This window comes from Callionymus lyra, chromosome 10, assembly GCF_982586985.1.
Source record: "Callionymus lyra chromosome 10, fCalLyr1.hap1.1, whole genome shotgun sequence".
Classification (NCBI taxonomy): domain Eukaryota; kingdom Metazoa; phylum Chordata; class Actinopteri; order Syngnathiformes; family Callionymidae; genus Callionymus; species Callionymus lyra.
The window spans coordinates 9,717,299-9,743,225 of record NC_141827.1 but is presented as its reverse complement, the minus strand read 5'-3'; the positions used below and the strand labels follow the sequence as shown (position 1 = coordinate 9,743,225).

Below are 25,927 nucleotides of genomic sequence, written 5' to 3'. Positions count from 1 at the left end.
ATGTATGTATCTACGTATGTATCTGTGTATGTCATTTATGTATGTATGTATGTATTTATGTATCTGTGTATGTCATTTATGTATGTATCTATGTATGTATCTACATATGTACGTATCTGTGCATTTATCTATTTATGTATCTTTGTATCTATCTATCTTTGTATCTATGTATGTATCTGTGTATGTATTTATGTATGTATGTATGTATGTGTAGATAGATAGATGGACAGATATGTATCTATGTATGTATCTTTCTACGTATCTATTTATGTATCCACGTATCCATCCATTCTTCCATCTATACATCCATTGATACATGAAGTACATCACATGAGGGAATAATATGTCTTCATAGTGTTTTCAGAATCTAGAGTCAACACAGGGTCTATGGATACTATTTATAATTAAAGGATGATTGGTGAGATAGATGCTGACGGAACTGTGGGAAGCTTTTAATAACTTATTTATCAGCCTTGAATTGCTGTAGTCGACACTTTTGCTCACTTTAAGTAGTGTTGACATAATCTGCCTCCATCTACAGTATGTGTTTTTACACAGTCGGAAAAGCTGCAGGGCTCCTGAAGGGAAGACACCGAGGGGTATATGAGAATCGACTACTGAGGCTGAGACTGTTTTTCTAGCTCTGTTCACCACCAAACAAATGTTGTAATTACCCATCCTACCAAGATAGAAGATCTTTGATGATTCATCGAAATTAAATAACCTTAAAGATGAATAAGATAAAACTCTCTTCGATTAAGATGAAAAATGTAAATGTTAGGGACAATCTTTCAGCCCCTGAGCCAGGCTTTGGACATGTCTGAGTAAGTTTAATGCTAAGATCCATCGCTAGAGTTTCTGATAGTCTTGTTCATGAGGGACCAGTTAGGTTTAAACGTCACACACTAAATAAGCCAACAAGATCAAAATATGTAAAAAAACAAAAACATTCTATTGTTTATTGACACTACACAGTCACACAAAACAATGTTCGTGAAGATCAAGCTGATTGGACCAGCCCCAACACAAGTTAGAAAATTAACCAATGGGCGGCTTTCTTTGTCATAAGATCCACCCAATGAGGTTTCATTGGATCAGCCAGCTGTCAATCAAAACAGCTGATTTGGTGTTTGGAAGACATATTGGTGCAAATACTTATGAAGTAATGTTGTGAATTTAAAGTGTTTAAACTTGTTTAAACGTATGTAATTGTTGTTTTATTTTGTATATTCACTGGACCTTACTTTTATAACTCATTTCCTGCCTGAACCATCCTATCATCATCAATCAATCATCCTATTCGTGGAAAACGGCCTCCGATTTTTTTCATGAGTCCCATGGAAATATTCTGACCAGTTTCAAACTACCATCTGCAGTAGTTGCTGGTTTAACGTGTTTTTGTCAGACAGTTCAATCGGGAACATAATGAGATGTTCTGATGCATCGACTCATTCAGAGAAATGATACAAAAGAATGATCCGTATCCAAGTATTATAGGTTTTTTCTACTAGAAAAGTTCCTCTGTTATTTTCTCCCAGAAGATATTATTATGCTTGAAATGTGCAGCTTGTTCTTCTCACAGGACACATCGACAGACATCCAAAAAGTACGCCCCTGTTTTCTTAATTGCCGAGTTATTCGTTAGTGTTGCCTGGCAACCGTTTTTTTTTTTTTAAAAGAGCGAGCGTTCTGGCCAGGATCAAGGCTGGGTTTTGTCAGGTCCAGCTGGAAAAATATGAATCTTAAGCAGACGTGTGAAGCCTGATCTGGTCACCATTGCAAGTGGTTTTCTTTGTCATCTCCAACATGAACCAGCAGGAAAGGTAAGATAAAAAAAAAGCCATCAAGCTTTTATTAATCTCACACACAGGGAAGCCTTCAACGAGCCGGTGTCAAGAAGATCATACATGTTCAGCACATTCACCAGCACCGGGCTCTGCCAAGCCACTAAATAATCCAATCACACGTGAATTATTCAGGATTCCAGGAGCACGGTCTTTACTTTTTATCCATGAATAATGAATTTTCTCTGCATGACTTTACCAATACGTTTCATCATTATTGTTCCTCTCCTTGTTTAGAGCCGCGCTGTGACTCGTGTACGTGCTCCAGAGGTTGGCATGCCTGTGAGAAATTCCATTAATAGCTTTGTTTGTGACAGAACGGAGAGCATTGAGTTGGTTTAAAAGCTTTTACAGTCGTAGTCCCTCTTAATAATCTCCTCGGTCGTCTTTTTTCAAAATTCTCTTTCATCACCGGGCGGATCTGTGAATACCAGCGTCGTGTGGAGCATCTCGACATTATTTCATCTGGAGAGTATCTAATTTTTTCCGTCCCCTTTCCTCATGTTTGTCGGTGTTTTAGGTGTCGCTTAGGATTCACAAACATATTAATTGCAATCAGTGGTTACAAGGGCGATTGTTTTTTTTTCTTAACTATGATTTCTTTGATGAACTCTTCCACTTCATTGAGGTTGGTGGTAAATGATTTTGAAGTCATTAAAACGTTTTCCGCACAGTTGTAACAGAAGGCAGAGAAAAAGCAGCAGCTCTGTTTTCATGGGATTTTTTTCAAGCTGAAACTTCAGGCAAACATGTGAACCGAGGCTTCTCTCTCATTGGTTTCTTTGACTGTTGCCCCGGGTGAATAAAGATAAAATTAAAATAAAGTAACTTGTCTAACTTTTGAGCTGGATAGTAAACATTTTTTTTAAGGATGAGGGCCACATTTTATCAATTAAAAAACATGGGGATGAATTGAAAAGTGACATTTTACGAGGAGTTTTCTCCTTCAGTCGGTAATATAAAGCAACATGATCTACATCCAGTTAAATGCAAACTGAAGAATAATAGAAGGACTGACAAGAATTATCCACAATAAGAAGCTTCACGTTGTGGTGTTTGTATTCGACTCATGGTACGTTGTTTGAGGAAAAAAATACGAAAAAAGATGCAGTAAGGCTCTCATCATGACCATGTTTTGAACTTATGACTTTATAAAGTTCTCCTCCGTCTGAAATCTGGGCGAACGAGAGGTTATGAAAGCAGAGTCCATTATGACGCGATAATTGCTTCACTCCTCCTCCAGCCAGCTGTTATCACGCCCGCTTTGTTTATACAACAAGTCCCTTGGAAGTGGATGCTTCCTGGGTTGATGACTTCCAGCGAAAAAAATTAGTCAAAAAGCTTGAATAAAAGAGATTTTTCAGAAATAGAAACAAGGCTGGAGACCATCTAAGCTGCTTCCTGAACAGGTCAACAACCTGTCACAGGACACACAGTACTACACGCCTACTAGACAATTTACGGACAACTGTATGTTTTTTTGACTGTGGGAGGAAAGGTAAGGTAAGGTAAGGTAAAACTTTACTAGATGTTGCGCTAAAAACTTAACCACTTGTTGTTTTATTAATATTATTGTTAATACAATTATTCGATAACTGTCAGGTGCACAGCCAGATTAAATACTGCCTAATAAGAGTAACTAGAAAAACAAAACCGACTCTTTGATTTGCTGTCAATTTGGCTGAGATGCTCCACAGAAACACACACCAGCCGCTGGTTTACAGGGACATGTTTGTATAATTAATGTCCTCCAGCATTCACGGAATTTGGCTCAATATTTTGAAGTCACACATGAATAGAGATGTGAACATACTTAAACTGCCACTGTACGGTCGTCACTCATCAGGCTCTGATGTTCCTCCGTCAGACCGCTACGATAGCAACCAGGACTTCACTATGGACTTTAGAAAACATTGTGATGCTTTTTAAAAACCCTTTGATGGCCTGAATCTCATCTTCACGTCTGGTTGAGTCCACACTGGCTCGGCGTCGTCGGTGTGATTCTGTGAGAAACCAGCTCGACCGCAGATGGAACAGACAGGAGCTTGTCTGCGAAGGTGTCACAGAAGTTCGCCTCCACACTTGGTCCGTGCTCAAGGGACCACCAGCACCATCGACTGCAGCCAGATCCGCCTCCGAATATCTGTGAGTGTGACGCCCCCCCCCCCACCCCCCCCCCCACCCCAAAAAAAAAACAAACCCCAGCAGCACAGAAACAAGCTGCTTTATTGTGATGGATTTAGACGCTTGTGTGTTCTCGCCACCTGTCACTTCCCCGCGTTCAAGCACGTATCCATGGTGATAGGGTTGAAAACCAAAAGTCAAGATCTCCTAGGAGTGTTTTCAAGCGCTCGGTTGAAATGTGTGTGTCTGGTTCGAGAGTTATAGAAGACGAATGTCGAGTTCTTTAACACAGCAAACATTCATTTGAAGGATGTGAAATAAATATGCAGGATAAAAACTGCATGAAAGAACCACTATTGTGTTTATTTTCAAATATAAATCTGCCTGTTACAGTTTGGACTTTTTACCAGTGGACTTGAATATGTTTGAGTCTTTGGGGCAGAAAATATGTCGCGGTACAAACACAATAAGACTTGTTTCAAATTGTTGGTTCAACACAAAAAAATCATATGGCAGTGGATGGATGGATGGATGGATGGATGGATGGATGGATGGATGGATGGATGGATGGATGGATGGATGGATGGATGGATGGATGGATGGACAGGTAGATAGATAGATGGATGAATGGATGGATGGATGGATGGATGGATGGATGGATGGATGGATGGATGGATGGATGGATGGATGGATGGATGATGGATGGATGGATGGATGGATGGATGGATGGATGGATGGATGGATGGATGGATGGATGGATGGATGGATGGATGGATGGATGGATGGATGGATGGATGGATGATGGATGGATGGATGGATGGATGGATGGATGGATGGATGGATGGATGGATGGATGGATGGATGGATGGATGGATGGATGGATGGACAGGTAGATTGAAATAAAAAATCAACTAAATATATATATTTGAGTAGTTTAATATACATCAATATGTATACTTTTTAATTTTATTATTATTAAAAAACAATTAAATTAAGATGATTTATCATTGTAATTTTAAGAATAATATATTTATGCATTTTCTGAAACAGAATCGATTCAGAAACAATTTGATTAACTATTATACTTTAATTAAGTAAGTATTAACTATATATTAACAATACACACAGAAATATACAAATATACAAACACAATATACAGTCTATATATATAAAGGTACTGCGTAATTGCATTACTTTATTTATTAATATATACTGTACATATACTGAATATATATAAATAGATTTTAAAAAATCACAAACAAGAAGGAACCAAGCGTGCAGACCTCTGCCAAGAAGCTCATCTTCCCTCATATTTGATGTACAATCACTATTTTGTCCCACATTTCATTCGTCTTCATAAAATGCTTTTTTTGGTTTGACTGAAGACATGACATAAGACCTGAAATGTGAAGATATTGCTTCTGTGAAGGAGGTTCATGACAGTCTCTGGTGCAGTCGCACACCTTTACAAACCAGCCGTGAGAAGCAATGAAAGCCGACATGCTCGGAGTCTGAACTGCATCACAATGAGGAGTTATTCACGGTGTGAGAGAGAGAAAAGTGTCCTGTGGTGCAATCCTGAGGATGAGGAAGATTCACTGAGAAGCCGGGCCAGACCTCAGACCCGGAGCTGGTAATAGAACGTCCATAAATTACCAGCAGACAAGGCCATTCTCCACGGATTCTTCTAAAATTACAGCTCGTTTATCAAGTTCCCTTTTCCAAAGTGTCCCGTTCACCGTTGATCTGACCGAACCGGGCCCCAACATCCCGGTCCCCAGCGGCCCACCTGGATAATGGATCACTGCCTCGCTGGATGTTGTTCTGTCAGCACAGCATTTGTCTTATGTGGAGCTCCAGTGTTTGCTGACTGTTCAAGATACATAAAGACTTTAAAACCTAGTTTCCCTGCTGGTGCTGACTTTGAGCCCCCAAAACAACAGAAACAATGTATAGAAAAGTAAAATGTGTCCGGGGGCGACTGCAATGTTCCCAAAGAAAGTCTCCATTCTCTTAATCAGCCTTTTAATACAAAGGCTTCAAGACAATGTAAGGAACAAAGCAGATTTTCATCGCTTTTTAGTCCACCAGTCCTGCTCGCACTAATAGTACCAGACGGGTATTTGGACATATTAGATTGTACTGCGTTTTTATTGTGTTTTAGCTTTATATGTATGTGATGTATTATGTAAACTGTCTGCATCTTTGTTGAAGACTACAGATGGAAAGTATTATTGTGTTAAATCTGGTGCAGCATCTTTTTAATGTAACTGCACATTGTCCTTTTAAATAAACTGAAACTGAAACTGAAACTAAATAAAAGATGATGGTGGTTCTAGGTTGCTTTGATCTCATCATCCAACCAAGTTGCTTTGATATACTATATTATCAGAAATATAAGTTGAATTGCTTGCGATTAGGATGCATTTTTCATTGTAAACATACATTTGTACTTTTAAAGAAAATTTTCCCACGACCTATTTTTGAAGTCTCTCAGCAAATTCTTATTATTGTTTTAATAAATATGTTTGTTATTAAGCTTGTTGATCTAACCATCCAACCAAAGTTGTTTTGATCCAAACATACAGCCTAGTTACTTTGATCCAACCATCCAACCAGGTTGTTTTGATTTAACCATTCAACCAGGTTGTTTTTATCGAACCATCCAACCTAGTTATTTTGATCCAAACATTTAACCTAGTTGCTTTATTCTAACCATCCAACCAAGTTGTTTTGATTTAACCATCCAACCAGGTTGTTTTTATCGAACCAGCCAACCTAGTTGTTTTGATCCAAACATACATCCTAGTTACTTTGATCCAACCATCCAACCAGGTTGTTTTTATCGAACCATCCAACCTAGTTATTTTGATCCAAACATTTAACCTAGTTGCTTTATTCTAACCATCCAACCAAGTTGTTTTGATTTGACCATCCAACCAGGTTGTTTTTATCGAACCATCCAACCTAGTTGTTTTGATCCAAACATACAACCTAGTTACTTTAATCCAACCATCCAACCAGGTTGTTTATATCGAACCATCCAACCTAGTTGTTTTGATCCAAACATACAACCTAGTTACTTTGATCCAACCATCCAACCAGGTTGTTTTTATCGAACCATCCAACCTAGTTGTTTTGATCCAAACATACAACCTAGTTACTTTGATCCAACCATCCAACCAGGTTGTTTTTATCGAACCATCCAACCTAGTTGTTTTGATCCAAACATACAACCTAGTTACTTTGATCCAACCATCCAACCAGGTTGTTTTTATCGAACCATCCAACCTAGTTGTTTTGATCCAAACATACAACCTAGTTACTTTGATCCAACCACCCAACCAGGTTGTTTTTATCGAACCATCTAACCTAGTTATTTTGATCCAAACATTTAACCTAGTTGCTTTATTCTAACCATCCAACCAAGTTGTTTTGATTTAACCATCCAACCAGGTTGTTTTTATCGAACCATCCAACCTAGTTATTTTGATCCAAACATTTAACCTAGTTGCTTTATTCTAACCATCCAACCAAGTTGTATTTATCCAAACATTTAACCTAGTTGCTTTATTCTAACCATCCAACCAAGTTGTTTTTATCGAGCCATCCAACCTAGTTATTTTGATCCAAACATTTAACCTAGTTGCTTTATTCTAACCATCCAACCAAGTTGTTTTGATCCAACCATCAAACCATCCTTTTATGGATTTCTTTTTTCTTTAAGAGATTAACTTCGGACTTATTGTGGTTTTGAGACTGTTTCCACTTCTGGATCCTTAGATCCTCGTTTTTTTTTTTATAGTGCTTTTGTTACAATACTTGGTGTTTTCTATGTTATGTTATATATTTGTTTGAAATTACAATAAAGTTATAAAGTAACAAACAAAGAAAAAATAACAATCAGAAACACTTCCTCAAGCAAAGCAATGGATGAAGAGCGTCACGAGTCACAAAATAAACGTGTATAGTGCTAAAAATAAATGTGTTGCTAGTGTTAAAGTTAGGGACATAAATCTAGTGTAAGTACGAAGACTTATTTTTGCACACAACAAACTTTTCAAGGAGAAAGCGGGGAACGTGTTACTGTTCTCAACAAACTCAAGCCAATTAGTATTTGCAGGTGGACAACTGGAACACAAGATTTATCTCTGACTTCTGGTTCACTTCATGAGGTCCCTCACGCGTACATATTCATGGCCGCTTATCTGGGACATGTTTCACCATCAGTTTAACAAAAAAAAAAGCCACATAGATGCGGCAGAAACGCTTCATCAAAAGTCGCGGGACCCAAATAGCAAAACAGGGGAAGGAAACAGCAGTGGAAGCGTAATGAGGCTGTCACAACTCTTGTTGCGTCGGCTCGTCCTCAACACAACATCTGTAGCTGCTCGTACTCTGAAGGATCGGGTGTTGCCGAGTAAATCACCGGCGAAGAGCGGCGGGTCTTAATTAGATCAGCCGAGTATACAGACATACAGGTAAACAGATCCTCCGCATGGAATCGATACCCATCGAATCTGCGTGTTAAGATCGCGCGAGGGGTAATTACACCTGGTACTTAAGGCTAAATGGACGTTTAAATGTCGATCTCAGTCTAGCACTCTTTTCTCTCTCTTTCACTCTCTCAGCACCTGTTTTTTATCTTCTTCAGGCTGTGAGTCTTGGCGACGGACAACTGATACACTTGTGACGAGTGTTCACTTGAAGCTGTCTTACTTACTTACTTCCCTTCTGGTTATTTTCTACCCACTATTATTGCCTTGGATTTATTCGAGCAGTACATTCCCAGGCTAGGATAGTCCCCAGTGGTGACGCCATTAGTTACCCTTTGAGTATTTGAGTAAAGCCCAATGTGATAGTAGTGCTAAAGAACTTCCTTAAGTTGCATCACTCACACCGAGCACTCACGCCAGACGACGAGATGACGGGTAGCATCTAAAAAAGTTGGTCAATCTGTAAGTGGTTTAAAGTTACAGGAGAGTCAAAATGTCTAAATGGAGAGGTTCTGTTACCTTCAACTGACTTGGTGTCACAACTCATTCTGGATCTTATAATCCATGAGCTTGTGTCTCCTCGTTTAGACTATTGTAACAGGTTTTTTTGGTGTCCAAACAAGAAGGATCTGTCTCGCCTGCAGTTGATACAAAACTCTGCAGCAAGAATTCTGACCTGCTCTAGTAGAAGAACTTACATTTCTCCGATCCTTAAACTCTTCACTGGCTTCCAGTTTCTTTCAGGATCAACTTTAAAATTCTGGTTCTTACTTTCAGATCTATTCATGGTCAGACCTTCCATCAGTGATCTGATCCAGACTTACACCCCAGCTCGGGCTCTGAGGTCTGTGGATCAGAATCTACTGATGGTTCCTGAACACGCTTCAGGACCAGAGGAGAGAAATGCTTCCAGGTTGCTCCAAGCTCTTAAGCTTTGGAACGATCATCCTCTCTTGACCTTGTCTTGACCTTTAAAATATATATTTTAACTGTCTATTGTTTTTTAATGTTAAAGTGCTCTGTGACTTACTTACATTTGTTTATCTATTGAGAAAGTATTAAAAAGCAAAAGGATATTTGGACCATGTCTGGCTCCTTAAGAGCCTTCAGAGTTATATTAATTTGTGCTTTTGCTTGTTGGTCATTTTTTTCTGCTGTGTATACGTCGCCCTACAATCCAGCCTCTCTTTGGTTGATATGTGGTGACTGTTCAGGTCGTGACCTCCTTTAAGATGGTGAAAAGGGAAGTTATCTTAAAATGTGACTCAAAGTTTATCTGAAAGATTCAAACTCAAAGCTTAAATATAAGTAAGTAAGTAATTTTTATTTGTATACCGCTTTTAGTTTTGCATGGAAGTACATCAGAACCAGAAACTTTTATCAGGGCCTTCAGAATATTGAACGTTTTTTTGATATTAAAACTTTGTATTTTTTTCATTGAAATGTTGTATTTTTGGTATTGAATAATTTTTGAACAGTAATCAATCATTTTTATATTGAAAAGTTTAACTCGTCTTTATTGAATAATTGAATTTAACAATTTGCATTTGAAAATAATTAACATAAATTACAAAGAATTGAATATTTTCAAAAGTATTTTTTTTACACATAGAGTTTAATATTCTAATTCCAAAAATCCAAAAATCAAAGTATTTGTTTTCAATTTTGGATATTATTACCAGACATCAACTGTTTTGTCATCCGATCGTCAAAGGATTTCAGCAGGACCAATCAAATCAGCCTGTCTCAGAGCTTTTACCTAAGCCCCGCCCACAATGTTTGTATAGGTTATTTGGTAAAGAGACCAACGTTTCCAACTGTGTTGGATTCATCATTTCAGGTTGAAAAATCAAAGTAGCTACTCACCTGAATGGAGACGTCACTGTAGGAGCCTCCTATGACCCCAGAAATGGCCAGCGGGACCTCGTCGTGGATGGCGTAGGATCCGTCCGGACACGTGTATTCGCTGTCGTCCACTTTGGTGAGCGACGCCCTCACGAACTCCAGCGACTGCTCCAGGGCGTACGTGTCCTTGGAGCAGGTGTCCTGGATGTGAGCTCCCAGCGTGATCCCAGGTAAGATGTGCTCGTCCTTGTTGATCTCATCCAGGGCCATCAACATGGCCTCCAGTCTCTGGATCCCCCTCTGGGCGTTGATCTTCCCGCAGTCCTCGGACCCTTCCCCCTTCTGGTGCACGGGGAACAACCCGCCGATCATCAGGTCGCCCTCCAGCGTGATCTCCCTCTTCGTGTCCGTGTTGTAACCCACCACCGGTAGACCCTGGGGGGTCCGGGCGAGGAGGGACACGCAGACCAGCAGGAAACTCAGGTGGGTCAGCGGTTGAGGTCGGGGCAGAGGGCGAAGCCCCAACACCGGGGGTCTCCCCGGTGACATATCCCCGCGTGGAAGTTCAGAGCCCCGGCTTTGTTTCTGGTCGGCTTTTGTGGACGGCGACCCCGAGGCGAAGGGCAGTGGAGATGCGACGGCTCCAGACCTCAGAGCTGCGGCGCTTTCATTCCGACCAAGGCCGTTAAAAGCTCCAGTGACATCCTCCCCGTCGGCCTCTTCCTCGCAGCTTTTGTAGATCACAGCCTGCAGATCAAACAGAGAGGAATCCAGTTTTTGAGATGGACAATATCACTCCTTTGTTTCAGAACATCTGCGTGGTCACCTTCACAAACAATACTCTAGGGTTAGAGTCATGTTGAGTTGAAACTCTCCTGCAGTTTTCACGTGTTTTTGAGCTACACATATGAGTTTGTCAGTTATTGTTATTTTTAAAAAGGCTTTCTAGACCAGGGTCACAAAGCGCTTGAACAAACAAAAGCAAAACACGGTTAAAAATAAATACAAATTCAAAAATTCTAACTCTAAAATGTCAAGAAAACATAATGACAAACAGGAGTCCCATAAAGTCAGGGAAAAGCCTGCAAAAAAAAGAATGTCTTAAGATGTTTCTTGAGGAAGATCGTTCCAAGGCTTAGGAGCAACAGTCTGGAAGGATTTCTCTCCTCTGGTCCTGAACCGTGTTCAGGAACCATCAGTAGATTCTGATCCACAGACCTCAGAGCCCGAGCTGGGGTGTAAGGCTGGATCAGATCACTGATGGAAGGTCTGACCATGAATAGATCTGAAAGTAAGAACCAGAATTTTAAAGTTGATCCTGAAAGAAACTGGCAGCCAGTGAAGAGTTTTAAGGATCGGAGAAATGTGAGTTCTTCTACTAGAGCGGCTCAGAATTATCGCTGCAAAGTTTTGTATTAACTGCAGGCGAGACAGATCCTTCTTGTTTAGACAAGAAAATATTTATACTTGTCTTTGCGAAAAATTGCGGTTAAAACATTTAAAGTTAGCTAAAACAATCCAGCCTTGTGCAAGACAAACAGTCTCATTTGAAGTTCAATTAAAGACAAATTAAAAAAACAAGATTTGTCCAAAAGCTGGTTTATATGATAAAACTTTATTTCAATAGTGGTAGTAGACTTGGCGTCAAGACAAACCAAGACAAGACTCTACCAACTTTTTATTCAAGTTGTAGAGCGTTAGATTCATATTACACACCTAAGATGTTACAGTGTATTATTTAGGATGGATGGCTTTAGCTAACTATAAATGTTTGCACCGCTTTGTTTCGTACGTGTTGGAACACTTTTAAATCTACGTTATTTGCTCATTACATTCAGTAATGAACCGGTAATTAAACCAATAACAGTAAATCTAAGTTTGAAGAAAAACGTTCAACGAAATAGAAAAGTGTAAATATGGGGCAGAACTAATAAGAACTTCTCTTCTCTCTAAAATATCTGGTATGATCTTTGACAAAACTTCTGTTTGCAGTCCCAATTAGGACGTCGTCGCTCCGACAGTAGAATGGTTGGTGCGCTGCATTGCAGCCTACTCCCATCAGTGTGAGTGAGAACTAGCGCTTTGGGTGCTGAATCACATAGTAAGTACTATATAAGTAAAAATCGTTTACCATTCACAAACATGACTTTTTTCTACGACGGTGTAGAGTCAATGAAGTTGTAAATGTACTTATATTAATAGAATATAACACCAAAGTCAAGGGTGAACAGAAAAAAAAAACAATATTTCACAAGACAATAAAAATAGCAGCGAACAAATACAGGGTTGATCAAAATACACATTTATCTCATGAGTCATCAAACAAGTATTATAGAACATGTTGGTTTTAAGTAAGTAAGTAAGTAATTTTTATTTGTATAGCGCTTTTCCAGACCAGGGTCACAAAGCGCTTAAACAATCAAAACAATATTCAATAAAGTATATACTTTAAAATATATTTTAGTATATATAAAATATTTTAAGGGACCAGAGCAACATTAAAGGGACACCTACGTGACACACCAATGCAAGGCTAAAATATGTGATTTTTTTTAATTGATTTTGATTGATTGATAAACCTTTATTCTTTTATTTAAGGACTTAAACAGCAGTACTATCACCTTCAGCACATTATTAAATAAACCAGACTTGGAGTGTGTCGTGGAAATGACTTTAGTTCGCCACTATAGTTTCTCAGTTTAAGACAATTCTCCAATTTCATTTTGGCTAAAAAAAAAAAGCCCATGTGATGTTGATATTTATACTTCCATGCTCCAAATCTGACATCAAAGGCAAACAAGTGGATTCATTATGACATTTCCACTCGTGGAATAAAAGCCGACGTGATTCTCTCATCATGGCAGCGGCGGAGGCGCGAGGATATTGTTGCGTCTCGGTGTGAATCCCTGAGGCTTGATTAAGCGGGAGGTTGAGCGTGGGTGACGCTTATTGGAGTGAATTATTGAGCGGAGTGGTTTGTCTCGTGTTTTCAGCTTCAACGTATCAACGGTGACGCTGACAAACAGTAATTACCAGAGTTGAAGTGAGAATTAAGGGGAAAACAAACAAGAGTTTTCCAGCTTTTTCCTTCTTTGAGACGCCAATTAAAAAAGGAGGACGATCTGTCAGATGGAGTCAGACTGCAGACCAGGTTCTTTTGGGGGGGTTTTCACCATCTCTCTCTCTCTTCCTGTTGTTGCCATGGAAACCTGCCAGTAGCAGGAGAAGGGTGAAGTGCAATACCGACCGGGACAAGTGGGTCTGTCTGGCCATGCATGCAGTCGGGTCCGGTGGGGAAGCTGGGAACTGTAGCACTGTCAACTCCTCATGTTTAAAAAATGCAGACTGAAAAAAAAACCACAGCTCGTGGATCTGACTGACGGGGACATGAAGGATGTGCGAGGATGTGGATCACTTGTTTCTTGGAGTCAACAAGTGAAGGGAAGAAAAAAAAAAAAAGATAGCCTGAAGAAATCTTGAGCCCATCGCGAGTCCCCGCTGGAGAGTCGTGTTTATCTTCAGCGATATCTCTGCAGGAAAAGATCTTCAAATGACGCCGGCGGAGCGTTTAAGCGCGAGGCTTCTGCAGGGATAACGCTGACAAAAAGGATAATCTGGACATCACATGGACAAACACCCAGAAGGCTCCGTCTACACACCCGGCACGACACATACGTGATTGTGAACTAATCTTAAGATCAGGTTTTTTTAAGGCTCAACAACAGGAAATGACTTAAAGTTCAAATAATGTTTTGATTTAAGTATTTCCGAAATAGAAGTTGGACTCTATTGAATCCTCAGAATGTGTGTGTTTGTACAAAACTCTCTTTTCATTGAAATATTTACATTAGAAAATGATCTTCAGCCCCGCCCACTGAAAACACTTTCTGGAGATGAAATCTTGTTTACCGTAAACACACCCACTGTGCTGTGATTGGTCAAACATCGAGGTTTGTCATCGATCCCTGAAAGTCTCCACCTCGGAGGGACTCATTGCATAAACAAAGAAGTGAAGCCTTTATTTAGTCATAATGGACTCTGCTCTCGTAACCTCTCGTTCGCCCAGATTTCAGACGGGGGAGAACTTTATAAAGTAATAAGTTCAAAACATGGTGATGATGAGGGACTTACTGTATCTTCAACATTTGAAACATGAGTGATTCAGGAGGGTTTTCACATTAGTTTTTTTATTAGTTATTAGCATTTTAATAATGTTGATTATTGACGTTAAGATAGACTCGCACCTCTTGTATCTTTTTGACACTTCTGCAACTTTATATTTCTTTTGATAGCACTTTTTATGTATTTTTATGAATAACATGAGACCTTTATCACTTGCATAAAAAGTACATTCACAAGACATTATAGTACATGTGTAAGGACTTATAACTAATTTACAAACTATTGAAACTAACTTACAAACTATTGAAACTAACTTACAAACTATTGAAATAGCAAGTTACATTTTCTTTTTGCTCTTCCCCGCCACCGTACTTCATAGAGGTTATGGCAGTTTATTGTCACATATGGCAACTTTTAAAAAGATTCTATAACGTAAAAACTTCTGAAGATATGTTTAAATCTACCAAAACAGAGTTATTTGTAGTTACATTAGTTTCAACTGTAATAAAACAATTCTCAACTGAAATAAAAACAATTTTTAACTATAATCAAACAATTTTTAACTATAATCAAACGATTTTCAACTTTAATCAAACAATTTTCAACTGTAATCAAACAATTTTCAACTATAATCAAACAATTTTCAACTATAATCAAACGATTTTCAACTATAATCAAACAATTTTCAACTGTAATCAAACGATTTTCAACTATAATCAAACAATTTTCAACTATAATCAAACAATTTTAAACTATAATCAAACAATTTTCAACTGTAATCAAACAATTTTCAACTATAATCAAACAATTTTCAACTGTAATCAAACGATTTTCAACTATAATCAAACAATTTTCAACTATAATCAAACGATTTTCAACTATAATCAAACAATTTTCAACTATAATCAAACAATTTTCAACTATAATCAAACAATTTTCAACTATAATCAAACAATTTTCAACTATAATCAAACAATTTTCAACTATAATCAAACGATTTTCAACTATAATCAAACAATTTTCAACTATAATCAAACAATTTTCAACTATAATCAAACCATTTTCAACTATAATCAAACGATTTTCAACTATAATCAAACCATTTTCAACTATAATCAAACAATTTTCAAATGTAAACAAACAATTTTCAACTTTAATCAAACAATTTTCAACTATAATCAAACAATTTTCAACTAAAATCAAACAATTTTCAAATGTAATCAAACGATTTTCAACTGAAATCAAACAATTTTCAAATGTAATCAAACAATTTTCAACTTTAATCAAACAATTTTCAACTATAATCAAACCATTTTCAACTATATTCAAACAATTTTCAAATGTAATCAAACAATTTTCAACTATAATCAAACAATTTTCAACTATAATCAAACCATTTTCAACTATAATCAAACAATTTTCAAATGTAAACAAACAATTTTCAACTTTAATCAAACAATTTTCAACTATAATCAAACAATTTTCAACTAAAATCAAACAATTTTCAAATGTAATCAAACGATTTTCAACTGAAATCAAACAATTTTCAAATGTAATCAAACAATTTTCAACTTTAATCAAACAATTTTCAACTATAATCAAACGATTTTCAACTATAATCAAACCATTTTCAACTATATTCAAACAATTTTCAAATGTAATCAAACAATTTTCAACTTTAATCAAACAATTTTCAACTATAATCAAACAATTTTCAACTAAAATCAAACAATTTTCAAATGTAATCAAACGATTTTCAACTGAAATCAAACAATTTTCAAATGTAATCAAACAATTTTCAACTATAATCAAACAATTTTCAACTATAATCAAACAATTTTCAACTAAAATCAAACCATTTTCAACTATAATCAAACGATTTTCAACTATAATCAAACAATTTTCAACTATAATCAAACAATTTTCAACTATAATCAAACAATTTTCAACTAAAATCAAACCATTTTCAACTGTAATCAAACAATTTTCAACTATAATCAAACAATTTTCAACTATAATCAAACAATTTTCAACTATAATCAAACAATTTTCAACTATAATCAAACCATTTTCAACTATAAACAAACGATTTTCAACTATAATCAAACAATTTTCAACTATAATCAAACTATTTTCAACTATAATCAAACAATTTTCAACTAAAATCAAACCATTTTCAACTATAATCAAACGATTTTCAACTATAATCAAACAATTTTCAACTATAATCAAACAATTTTCAACTATAATCAAACAATTTTCAACTAAAATCAAACCATTTTCAACTGTAATCAAACAATTTTCAACTATAATCAAACAATTTTCAACTATAATCAAACAATTTTCAACTATAATCAAACAATTTTCAACTAAAATCAAACCATTTTCAACTATAATCAAACGATTTTCAACTATAATCAAACAATTTTCAACTATAATCAAACGATTTTCAACTATAATCAAACAATTTTCAACTATAATCAAAGAGCTCGAAGCACTGCATGTACATATCGTTTGTATCCTAGATCAACTCCAGAGTGAAGTCACCGCATCTCCTCCAAATAAATCCAATAAAAAACATGAAAAGGTCGTGAACAGAAAACACAAATGTTGTTTGTAAAAGTGCTGACATCACCTGAGCGAGAGCAAGAAAACTAACTGGAGTCTGATGAAGAGAGACACGGAAGACGAGGAAAAATGAACCTGAATAAAAAGAGTATTTAAATGTAAATGAAAACATAAAATCCGAGGTCGGTAAAAGAAGCGACTGAACATAAAGACAAACACATTAAGGATAAAAGAGAAACAAGTAAATTGAAGAAAGAACTAAAAGCTCATCTAAGATTAGATCGTATTACTGACAAGTTGAAATCTTTAATTATAGTCCATGAAAATGTCAAATAATCACAACTGTTTATTTGGAATAAATGCCTCACTTTAATCAGTTTAATTCAACAAAACAGTCACATTTAAATGTCAAATATCTTCTCGTGTGACTCCTTTAGATTCCAATATTTAACCACCAGGAGTAAAAGCCTGAGTCGGCCTTTCATTTCACTCTTATTCCGAAGTCTCTCGGCGCCAGATGGTCTTTTTTAACTCTGCGTCTTACCAACCGGCGGCAGATGCGTGCGGACAGAAGAAAGGAGGAGGAGGTGGAAGGCAGGGAAGGATAGAAGGAGGATAACTGGCTTCTGTGAGAGGGAGAAAAAAGAAAAAAAAGATGCATCCCAGGCTGGATTTTCTGATGACTGAGGTTCTGCCCCCGGGAGAGCAGAGTGGCATTAATATGGTGATTCACGCCTGCAGGTGAGCGGAGGTCGTTTGGATTCAGGCTCGACAGGATGAAGATCCCGAGCGGGAAAGACTTGCTGCAGGTGATGGATCGGAGCGAGAGGGACGGTATGACAGTCAATGCTGAGCCCGAGACCAGCGGAATTCATGGGGATTCTCTCTCCCAAGAAAATACATACAGTATATGCTGTGTCTACTGTATATATGAAAGAATTACCTCCAAGTATGTTTAAATGGACAATACAAGATTTAAATGTGTGCGTTTTATTGATGGATGGATGGATGGATGGATGGATGGATGGATGGATGGATGGATGGATGGATGGATGGATGGATGGATGGATGGATGGATGGATGGATGGATGGATGGATGGATGGATGAATGGATGGATAGATGCATGAATGGATTAATGGATTAATGGATGATGGATGGATGAATGGATGGATAGATTTGTGGATGAATGAATGGATGGATGGATGATGGATGGTTGGATGGATGGATGAATGGATGGATAGATGCATGAATGGATTAATGGATTAATGGATTAATGGATGGATGAATGGATGGATAGATTTGTGGATGAATGAATGGATGGATGGATGATGGATGGATGGATGGATGGATGGATGGATGGATGGATGGATGGATGGATGGATGGATGGATGGATGGATGGATGGATGGATGGATGGATGGATGGATGGATGGATGGATGGATGGATGGATGGATGGATGGATGGATGGATTAATGGATGGATGGATGGATGGATGGATGGATGAATGGATGGATAGATTTGTGGATGAATGAATGGATGGATGGATGATGGATGGTTGGATGGATGGATGGATGGATGGATGGATGGATGGATGGATGGATGGATGGATGGATGGATGGATGGATGGATGGATGGATGGATGGATGGATGGATGGATGGATGGATGGATGGATGGATGGATGGATGGATGATGAATGGATTAATGGATGGATGGATGGATGGATGAATGGATGGATAGATTAGTGAATGAATGAATGAATGGATGGATGAATGAATGGATTAATGGATGATGGATGGATGAATGGATGGATGGATGGATGGATGGATGGATGGATGGATGGATGGATGGATGGATGGATGGATGGATGGATGGATGGATGGATGGATGGATGGATGGATGGATGGATGGATGGATGGATGGATGGATGGATGGATGGATGGATGGATGGATGGATGGATGGATGGATGGATGGATGGATGGATGGATATGACAAATAAATAGATGTCATTTATGTGTTGTGTGTGTCTTTGTGTTTGCGTGTGTCTTTCTTTATGTGTCTTTTGTGTGAGTATTTGTGTATGTGTCTGTGTGCTTTTGTGTGTGTTTATTCGTTCATGTTTGTACGTGTGTGTCTCTTCGTGTTTTTCTGTGTTTCTGCATGAATGTATGTTAGTGTTTGTGTGTGTAGGTGTGTGATTCTGTGACATTTACCTTCAGCTTTTTTTTGTTTGTCTTTTATAGTTTTTTGTGTTTTTTTTAACTGTAATTGTCAGTTAGTGTCGATTCTTAATGAACTGGGACCTCATGTACTGAGAGGTTTTACGCACAAAAAAAACGTGCTTAGCCTCCTTTTACATCAGAGTCCATATGTATCAACACTGAAGTACAAAGTTGGATCAGCTGCTCAGATGCATGTCAGCCTCACTAGTCACTTTGAGATGTTCATCAGTTACATTAACTCTGCAGCGAGAATTCTGAGCCGCTCAAGTAGGAGAACTCACATTTCTCCGATCCTTAAAACTCTTCACTGGCTTCCAGTTTCTTTCAGGATCAACTTTAAAATTCTGGTTCTTACTTTCAGATCTATTCATGGTCAGACCTTCCATCAGTGATCTGATCCAGACTTACACCCCAGCTCGGGCTCTGAGGTCTGTGGATCAGAATCTACTTATGGTTCCTGAACACGGCTCAGGACCAGAGGAGCGAAATCTTTCCAGGCTGTTGCTCCTAAGCTTTGGAACAATCTTCCTCTCTCTTTGCGCTTGATGGATCTACTGACTCCTTTAAGAAACATCTTAAGACGTTTTTATTTGTTCAGGCTTTTCCTTGAATTTCTCGAACTCCTGTGTTGTTCTCAGTATTATCTTGATCTTTGAAGTATGTACTGTTTTGAGTATTGTTTTGATTGTTAAAGCGCTTTGTGACCCTGGTCTGGAAAAGCGCTATATAAATAAATATTACTTACTTACTTACATTAACGATCAATATTGATCAGAAATTAACACACACTAGTTGTAGTTACACAAGCGGGTGTTAAATTATTCACAAACTTATTAATATGTTCTCGTTCTCATCCAAATTGATGATCTGTATTTATTAAGGAATTATGAGCTTGTTTTTATTATATAACAAAGAAAATAATTCTGATGCTTCAAGTCAACAAAAGTCACAAAGATTTTTGTGAAACAACGTCTGATCAAAGTGAAGCTTCAGAATGAAAGCAGCTGAAGCCGTGATCACGTGATCGATCTCTTTGAAAAACACACCCATATAAATACACTGTCACATGATTTGTTCATTTTTACACAAAACATTTTTATTTTATAAATGAAATAAGAACTCGTGTGTGTTTTGAAGATCAGATCATCTTCATCATCTTCATCATCAATACACTTTAAGTCACTGATCTACACTTTTATTCTTGTTAAACTCAATTAAAAATGTTTCAAATAAGCCCCTGATTGTCTGTGAATAAAGTATTCACGATAATAACTGTATATATAAAATATAAACATTCACACCGGAGCTCGTCTGCACTATTAAAATAATGTGATCCATGTCAGAAATGTTTAAATGAACGAATATAAACAGTAAATCCAGTTTACATTCATGTTTTCATTTGTTTGTTCTGATCACGGGGAGAAGAATCATGGACTCTGGCTCATTTAAATATGATTTAAATATGTAAATGAGGGCGTGGAAAGGGACAAACAAGTCTGCGATTGATTCTATGTTGATTGGGATACGAAAAAGTAAGAAAAGTGCGTAAATTTGCGTCGCGCACAGATTCATACGTCTGAATATTTTTGTTCTGCTCCATCTTCTGGATTTCAGTTTCCGCACATATTTAGTAGAAGATCTACGAACTTCTTATACATGAGGCTCCTGGTGTTTTTAATTCTTCACTTGTGGAGCGAAGGCCTCGCACCGCCTGCACACGTCTACTTACAGCAGATTGATGAGACACTGTTTTTTTTCCACACAAACGACTCGCAGCTCATTTGCTGCCATAGAAGTCAATTTAACACGGATGCTGCTTAAAAATCACTTACTGGAGACTGAGATGGTGTCGCCCGGATGATGGACCGGGTCAGGCACCATCACCAGAGTCATCTCAGCCCAACTAGGAGAGAAGAGAAAAAAAAGGGGCTGCCGGCGGCATAATGAATCAGGCCGACCTTCTCTGAGAAGGTCATGGCAGCAACTAGTGATTCAGGAGGAGAGAGCAGCTGCAAATTAAAATGATATTAATGGCGCGATTCAAACGCTTCAGTCCCAAAAATCTCATCTGAGATTCAGCAGCAGCTGAAAATCCAATTGAACTGATGCTGAGCTGTGAAGAGTTTCATAGAACTGGAGATGAACCTGCTCGACCTCAGCCGAGTTAACTTAGTTATTATAAAATCAATATAATCAAAATAAGTTTCAAATATCTTTTACGTCAGGTATTAGTTTAAGTACAATTGGATTGTTTTTTTGTACAATACAATTTATTTCACAATAACAAATCATACCAAAATTGTTTTTTTTTAATATTTTTGATTTTTCAACTATAATCAAACAATTGAATCTGAAATCAAACACTTTTCAACTGTGATCAATTAATTTTCAATTTTAATCAAACAATTTTCAACTATAATCAAACAATTTTTAACTATAATGAAACAATTTTCAACTATAATCAAACAATTTTCAACTACAATCAAACAATTTTCAACTATGATGAAACAATTTAATCTGAAATCAAACACTTTTCAACTATAATCAAACAATTTTCAACTATAATCAAACAATTTTTAACTATAATCAAACACTTTTCAACTATAATCAAACAATTTTCAACTATAATCAAACAATTTTCAACTATAATCAAACAATTTTCAACTATAATCAAACAATTTTCAACTGTAATCAAACAATTTTCAACTATAATCTAACAATTTTCAACTATAATCAGACAATTTTCAACTATAATCAAACAATTTTCAACTATAATCAGACAATTTTCAACTATAATCAAACAATTTTCAACTATAATCAGACAATTTTCAACTATAATAAGACAATTTTCAACTATAATCAAACAATTTTCAACTATAATCAAACAATTTTCAACTATAATCAAACAATTTTCAACTATAATCAAACAATTTTCAACTGTAATCAAACAATTTTCAACTATAATCAAACAATTTTCATCTATTATCAGACAATTTTCAACTATAATGAGACAATTTTCAACTATAATCAGACAATTTTCATCTATAATCAGACAATTTTCAACTATAATCAAACAATTTTCAACTATAATCAAACAATTTCCAACTATAATCAAACAATTTTCAACTATAATCAAACAATTTTCAACTATAATCAAACAATTTTCAACTATAATCAAACAATTTTCAACTGTAATCAAACAATTTTCAACTATAATCTAACAATTTTCAACTATAATCAGACAATTTTCAACTATAATCAAACAATTTTCAACTATAATCAGACAATTTTCAACTATAATCAAACAATTTTCAACTATAATCAGACAATTTTCAACTATAATAAGACAATTTTCAACTATAATCAAACAATTTTCAACTATAATCAAACAATTTTCAACGATAATCAGACAATTTTCAACTATAATCAGACAATTTTCATCTATTATCAGACAATTTTCAACTATAATCAGACAATTTTCATCTATAATCAGACAATTTTCAACTATAATCAAACAATTTTCAACTATAATCAAACACCTTTCAACTGTAATCTAACAATTTTCAACTATAATCAAACAGTTTTCAACTTTTCAACTATAATCAAACAATTTTCAACTATAATCCAACAATTTTCAACTATAATCAAACAATTTTCAACTATAATCCAACAATTTTCAACTTTAATCCAACAATTTTCAACTATAATCCAACAATTTTTAACTATAATCAAACTATTTTCAACTTAAATAAAACAATTTTCAACTCTAATAAAAAACTAAAAACGTTATAAAGCTGCTTCAAGCCTCAGTGATAAATAAAATGAACAAATCTTTGATAGAAAGTTTGTTTTTGCTGCAGAACATTAGTTCGACGTAATTGATAAAAACCCGTCACACTGAGTCGCGTTCAGAAAAAAACCTCATTAGTCTCGTCTTCCTGCTTCTCTCTCATCCTCACGACCCGCTTCCTTCTCTCCGTCGCCACTTCTGCACCTGCAGACGGGGATTCCCTCACTCGTGTCGTCCCCCTCGCTCCTCGTTACAGGTCCTCATCAAACATTCAACCTCCTCGTGGTCTGAGATCATGACGGATGTGCTGCTCTGTATTCCTGCATTATTCACAGCTAAGGGGAAAACAAAGTGTCTTCCTCCTCAAAATCAATAGACAAATATTTACCCAGACGGAGGAGGGGAGACACTAAACTTTTTCCTCTCATCCATCCGTCGCTCCATCAATCTAGAACGACGCAGATGATCCCGGACGCCGTTTAATTTTTCAATCCGGCTTCACGAGTCGACAGAAGTTCAACTGTTACTCATCGCAGAGATTCATGAGCTCATCGTTAATTCATCGACGATGATGATGATTGTTTTCGCTCGAGTCGCTGGAATCTTCCTCCTCGGCAGGAATCTTCCTCCTCGGCAGGAATCTTCCTCCTCGGCAGGAATCCATCCGTGACGAGACGAGTGACGTCGGATTTACAGATGAGAGTCTGACGTTTCTTGTTCTTGGAGGAGAAAACTTCATGTTTCTGACGTTTTTGAGAGACACAAAAATGTTCCTCGGGGAAAAAACTAAAAATAAATATAATAAAAGCTGAGATGTTATTGCTGAAAACATTTTATTTTATGGCCTCAGGCGATGGAAGACTTCACCGCACAACCTTTAGAATCACAAAACTTTTATATTTATATTTCTTCAAGCACCTGCGACACAATCTGTATAAAAGTAGGAAAAGGAAGTTTTTCTGCTTCTTAACTTGACCTAAATGAGGTTCTTCGTACCCATGATGCTTTGGGTCAGTAACCACCGCTCGGGACCATAAGTAAGAGTTGGGTCCAGATTAAAACGAGAGCTTTGCCTTCTGTCTTAACTCTCTTTTGCCAGCAAAGATCAGTGCATCGTCCGCATAAGTGTTGATGCTGCCACAATCCCACTGTCCATCTCACGCTCTATTCTTCCTTCACTCGTGAGCAAGACCCACTTGAACTCCACCGCTTGGGAGTGGATCCTTACCCACCCTTATTTGGGCTGAGAACCATGGACTCAAATTTGGAGGAGCTTCATCTACGGTAAGAAGTAAGTAAGTAAGTCATAGCAAGAGGGAGAGGAAGATCGTTCCAAAGCTTAGGAGCAACAGTCTGGAAGGATTTCTATCCTCTGGTCCTGAAACGTGTTCAGGAACCATCAGTAGATTCTGATCCACAGACCTCAGAGCCCGAGCTGGGGTGTAAGGCTGGATCAGATCACTGATGGAAGGTCTGACCATGAATAGATCTGAAAGTAAGAACCAGAATTTTTAATTTGATCCTGAAAGAAACTGGAAGCCAGTGAAGAGTTTTAAGGATCGGAGAAATGTGAGTTCTTCTACTAGAGCAGGTCAGAATTCTCGCTGTTTTTTTGTAACAACTGCAGGCGAGACAGATCCTTCTTGTTTGGACACCAAAATGAACTGTTACAATAGTATAAACGACAAGACACAAACGCATGGATTATAAACTCCAGATTATTGTGACATAATTTTCCTAAATTTAGAGATTTTCCTCAGTTTCAGAGCCCAAGACCAGCAAATCAGACCTACTTAAGGCTTTGGCTGCATCTAGAAGTCCTGTCCATAAAAGGTTATATATTCACCTTTTAGGGGCCAACAAATGACAGAAGGGGCCATAAAAGGAAATGTGGGGGGAAAGAAGGGAGGAATTAAAAATAATCTTAAAATAATATAAAAACTATGACTATAAAAATGGATGCAACAAAAACCAAATCGCATATAAACAAAAAGGAAAAAAAAATTGGGTTCAACAAGTATAACCAAAATGACAGAATGTCAAATAAGCTACAATTGATTTGATTGTATTTTTCTTTTACATCGTGGAAGTAGAAATACAAAAAAAGCAAAGTTGGGAAATGAAGGAATAGTTATATTCACGGTCGACTGTCATGTCAACAGTAGACGCAGAAACACCAGTTTCTGAACCTTCAAGTCAGATCTGGAGTCAGACCATCAACAAAATAACAAGGGTTTTCAAAGAAGCACCTGTAAGACTCGCTCAAGGTGTGAAGCAGAAGTGAGTGGAGTTAGTTCTTTTGAACTATTGTCCGAGGAAAAGAAATAAAACTTGTCTCGACTATTTCACAGAGATGGAATGACAAGGATGAATTTCTGAAGCATTGATGCTTTGAGTCTAAGGACTCCAGGACGGGGGTCACCACTCAGTACTATAGTAGAACTGGTTCTGCTATGAACGGTTCAGTAACCAGACCTCGAAGTAATTCATATTTTCATGATTCATTTCAGGCGTGATTTCATGAAAATCGTTAAAAGCGGTTTGTGTTTCAAATGGTTTCCTTTATTTAAAACTTCCATTTCGATGCCAGTTTCGAACAACAGCTGATCAGTACTTGTCTCTTCTCAAAGCCCGGGGTCGAGAGGATACTTCACGACAAGTGGGGTCAAGTGGGGGATGGCACGTGTGCTGAGTGAGAATGAACACATTTATGTTTGGATGGTGTGTTTGGTGATTCTCTTCCGTGTGGATGAGCGAGCGCTGAATATGGATACACACGTGTGTGTGTGTGTGTGTGTGTGTGTGTGTGTGTGTGTGTGTGTGTGTGTGTGTGTGCACGGACGACACACTGACACACTCGCGCTGCACAAACATTTCAAACGTCTCTGTTGTCGTTCCTGCTCTTTTAACTGAGGA

At 37.2% G+C, this 25,927-nt stretch overlaps 1 protein-coding gene across 1 annotated transcript in view; it reads right to left on the bottom strand.

The window, feature by feature from the left end:
- Positions 1–25,927, bottom strand: part of grm2a (glutamate receptor, metabotropic 2a) — a 48,156-nt gene that overhangs the window by 20,193 nt on the left and 2,036 nt on the right. Inside the window, exon 2 of the mRNA XM_087800419.1 lies at positions 10,331–11,056. Within this exon, the coding sequence (XP_087656545.1) occupies positions 10,331–10,858 (528 nt within the window). The 5' untranslated portion in view covers positions 10,859–11,056. The remainder of the gene's footprint in view (positions 1–10,330; positions 11,057–25,927) is intronic.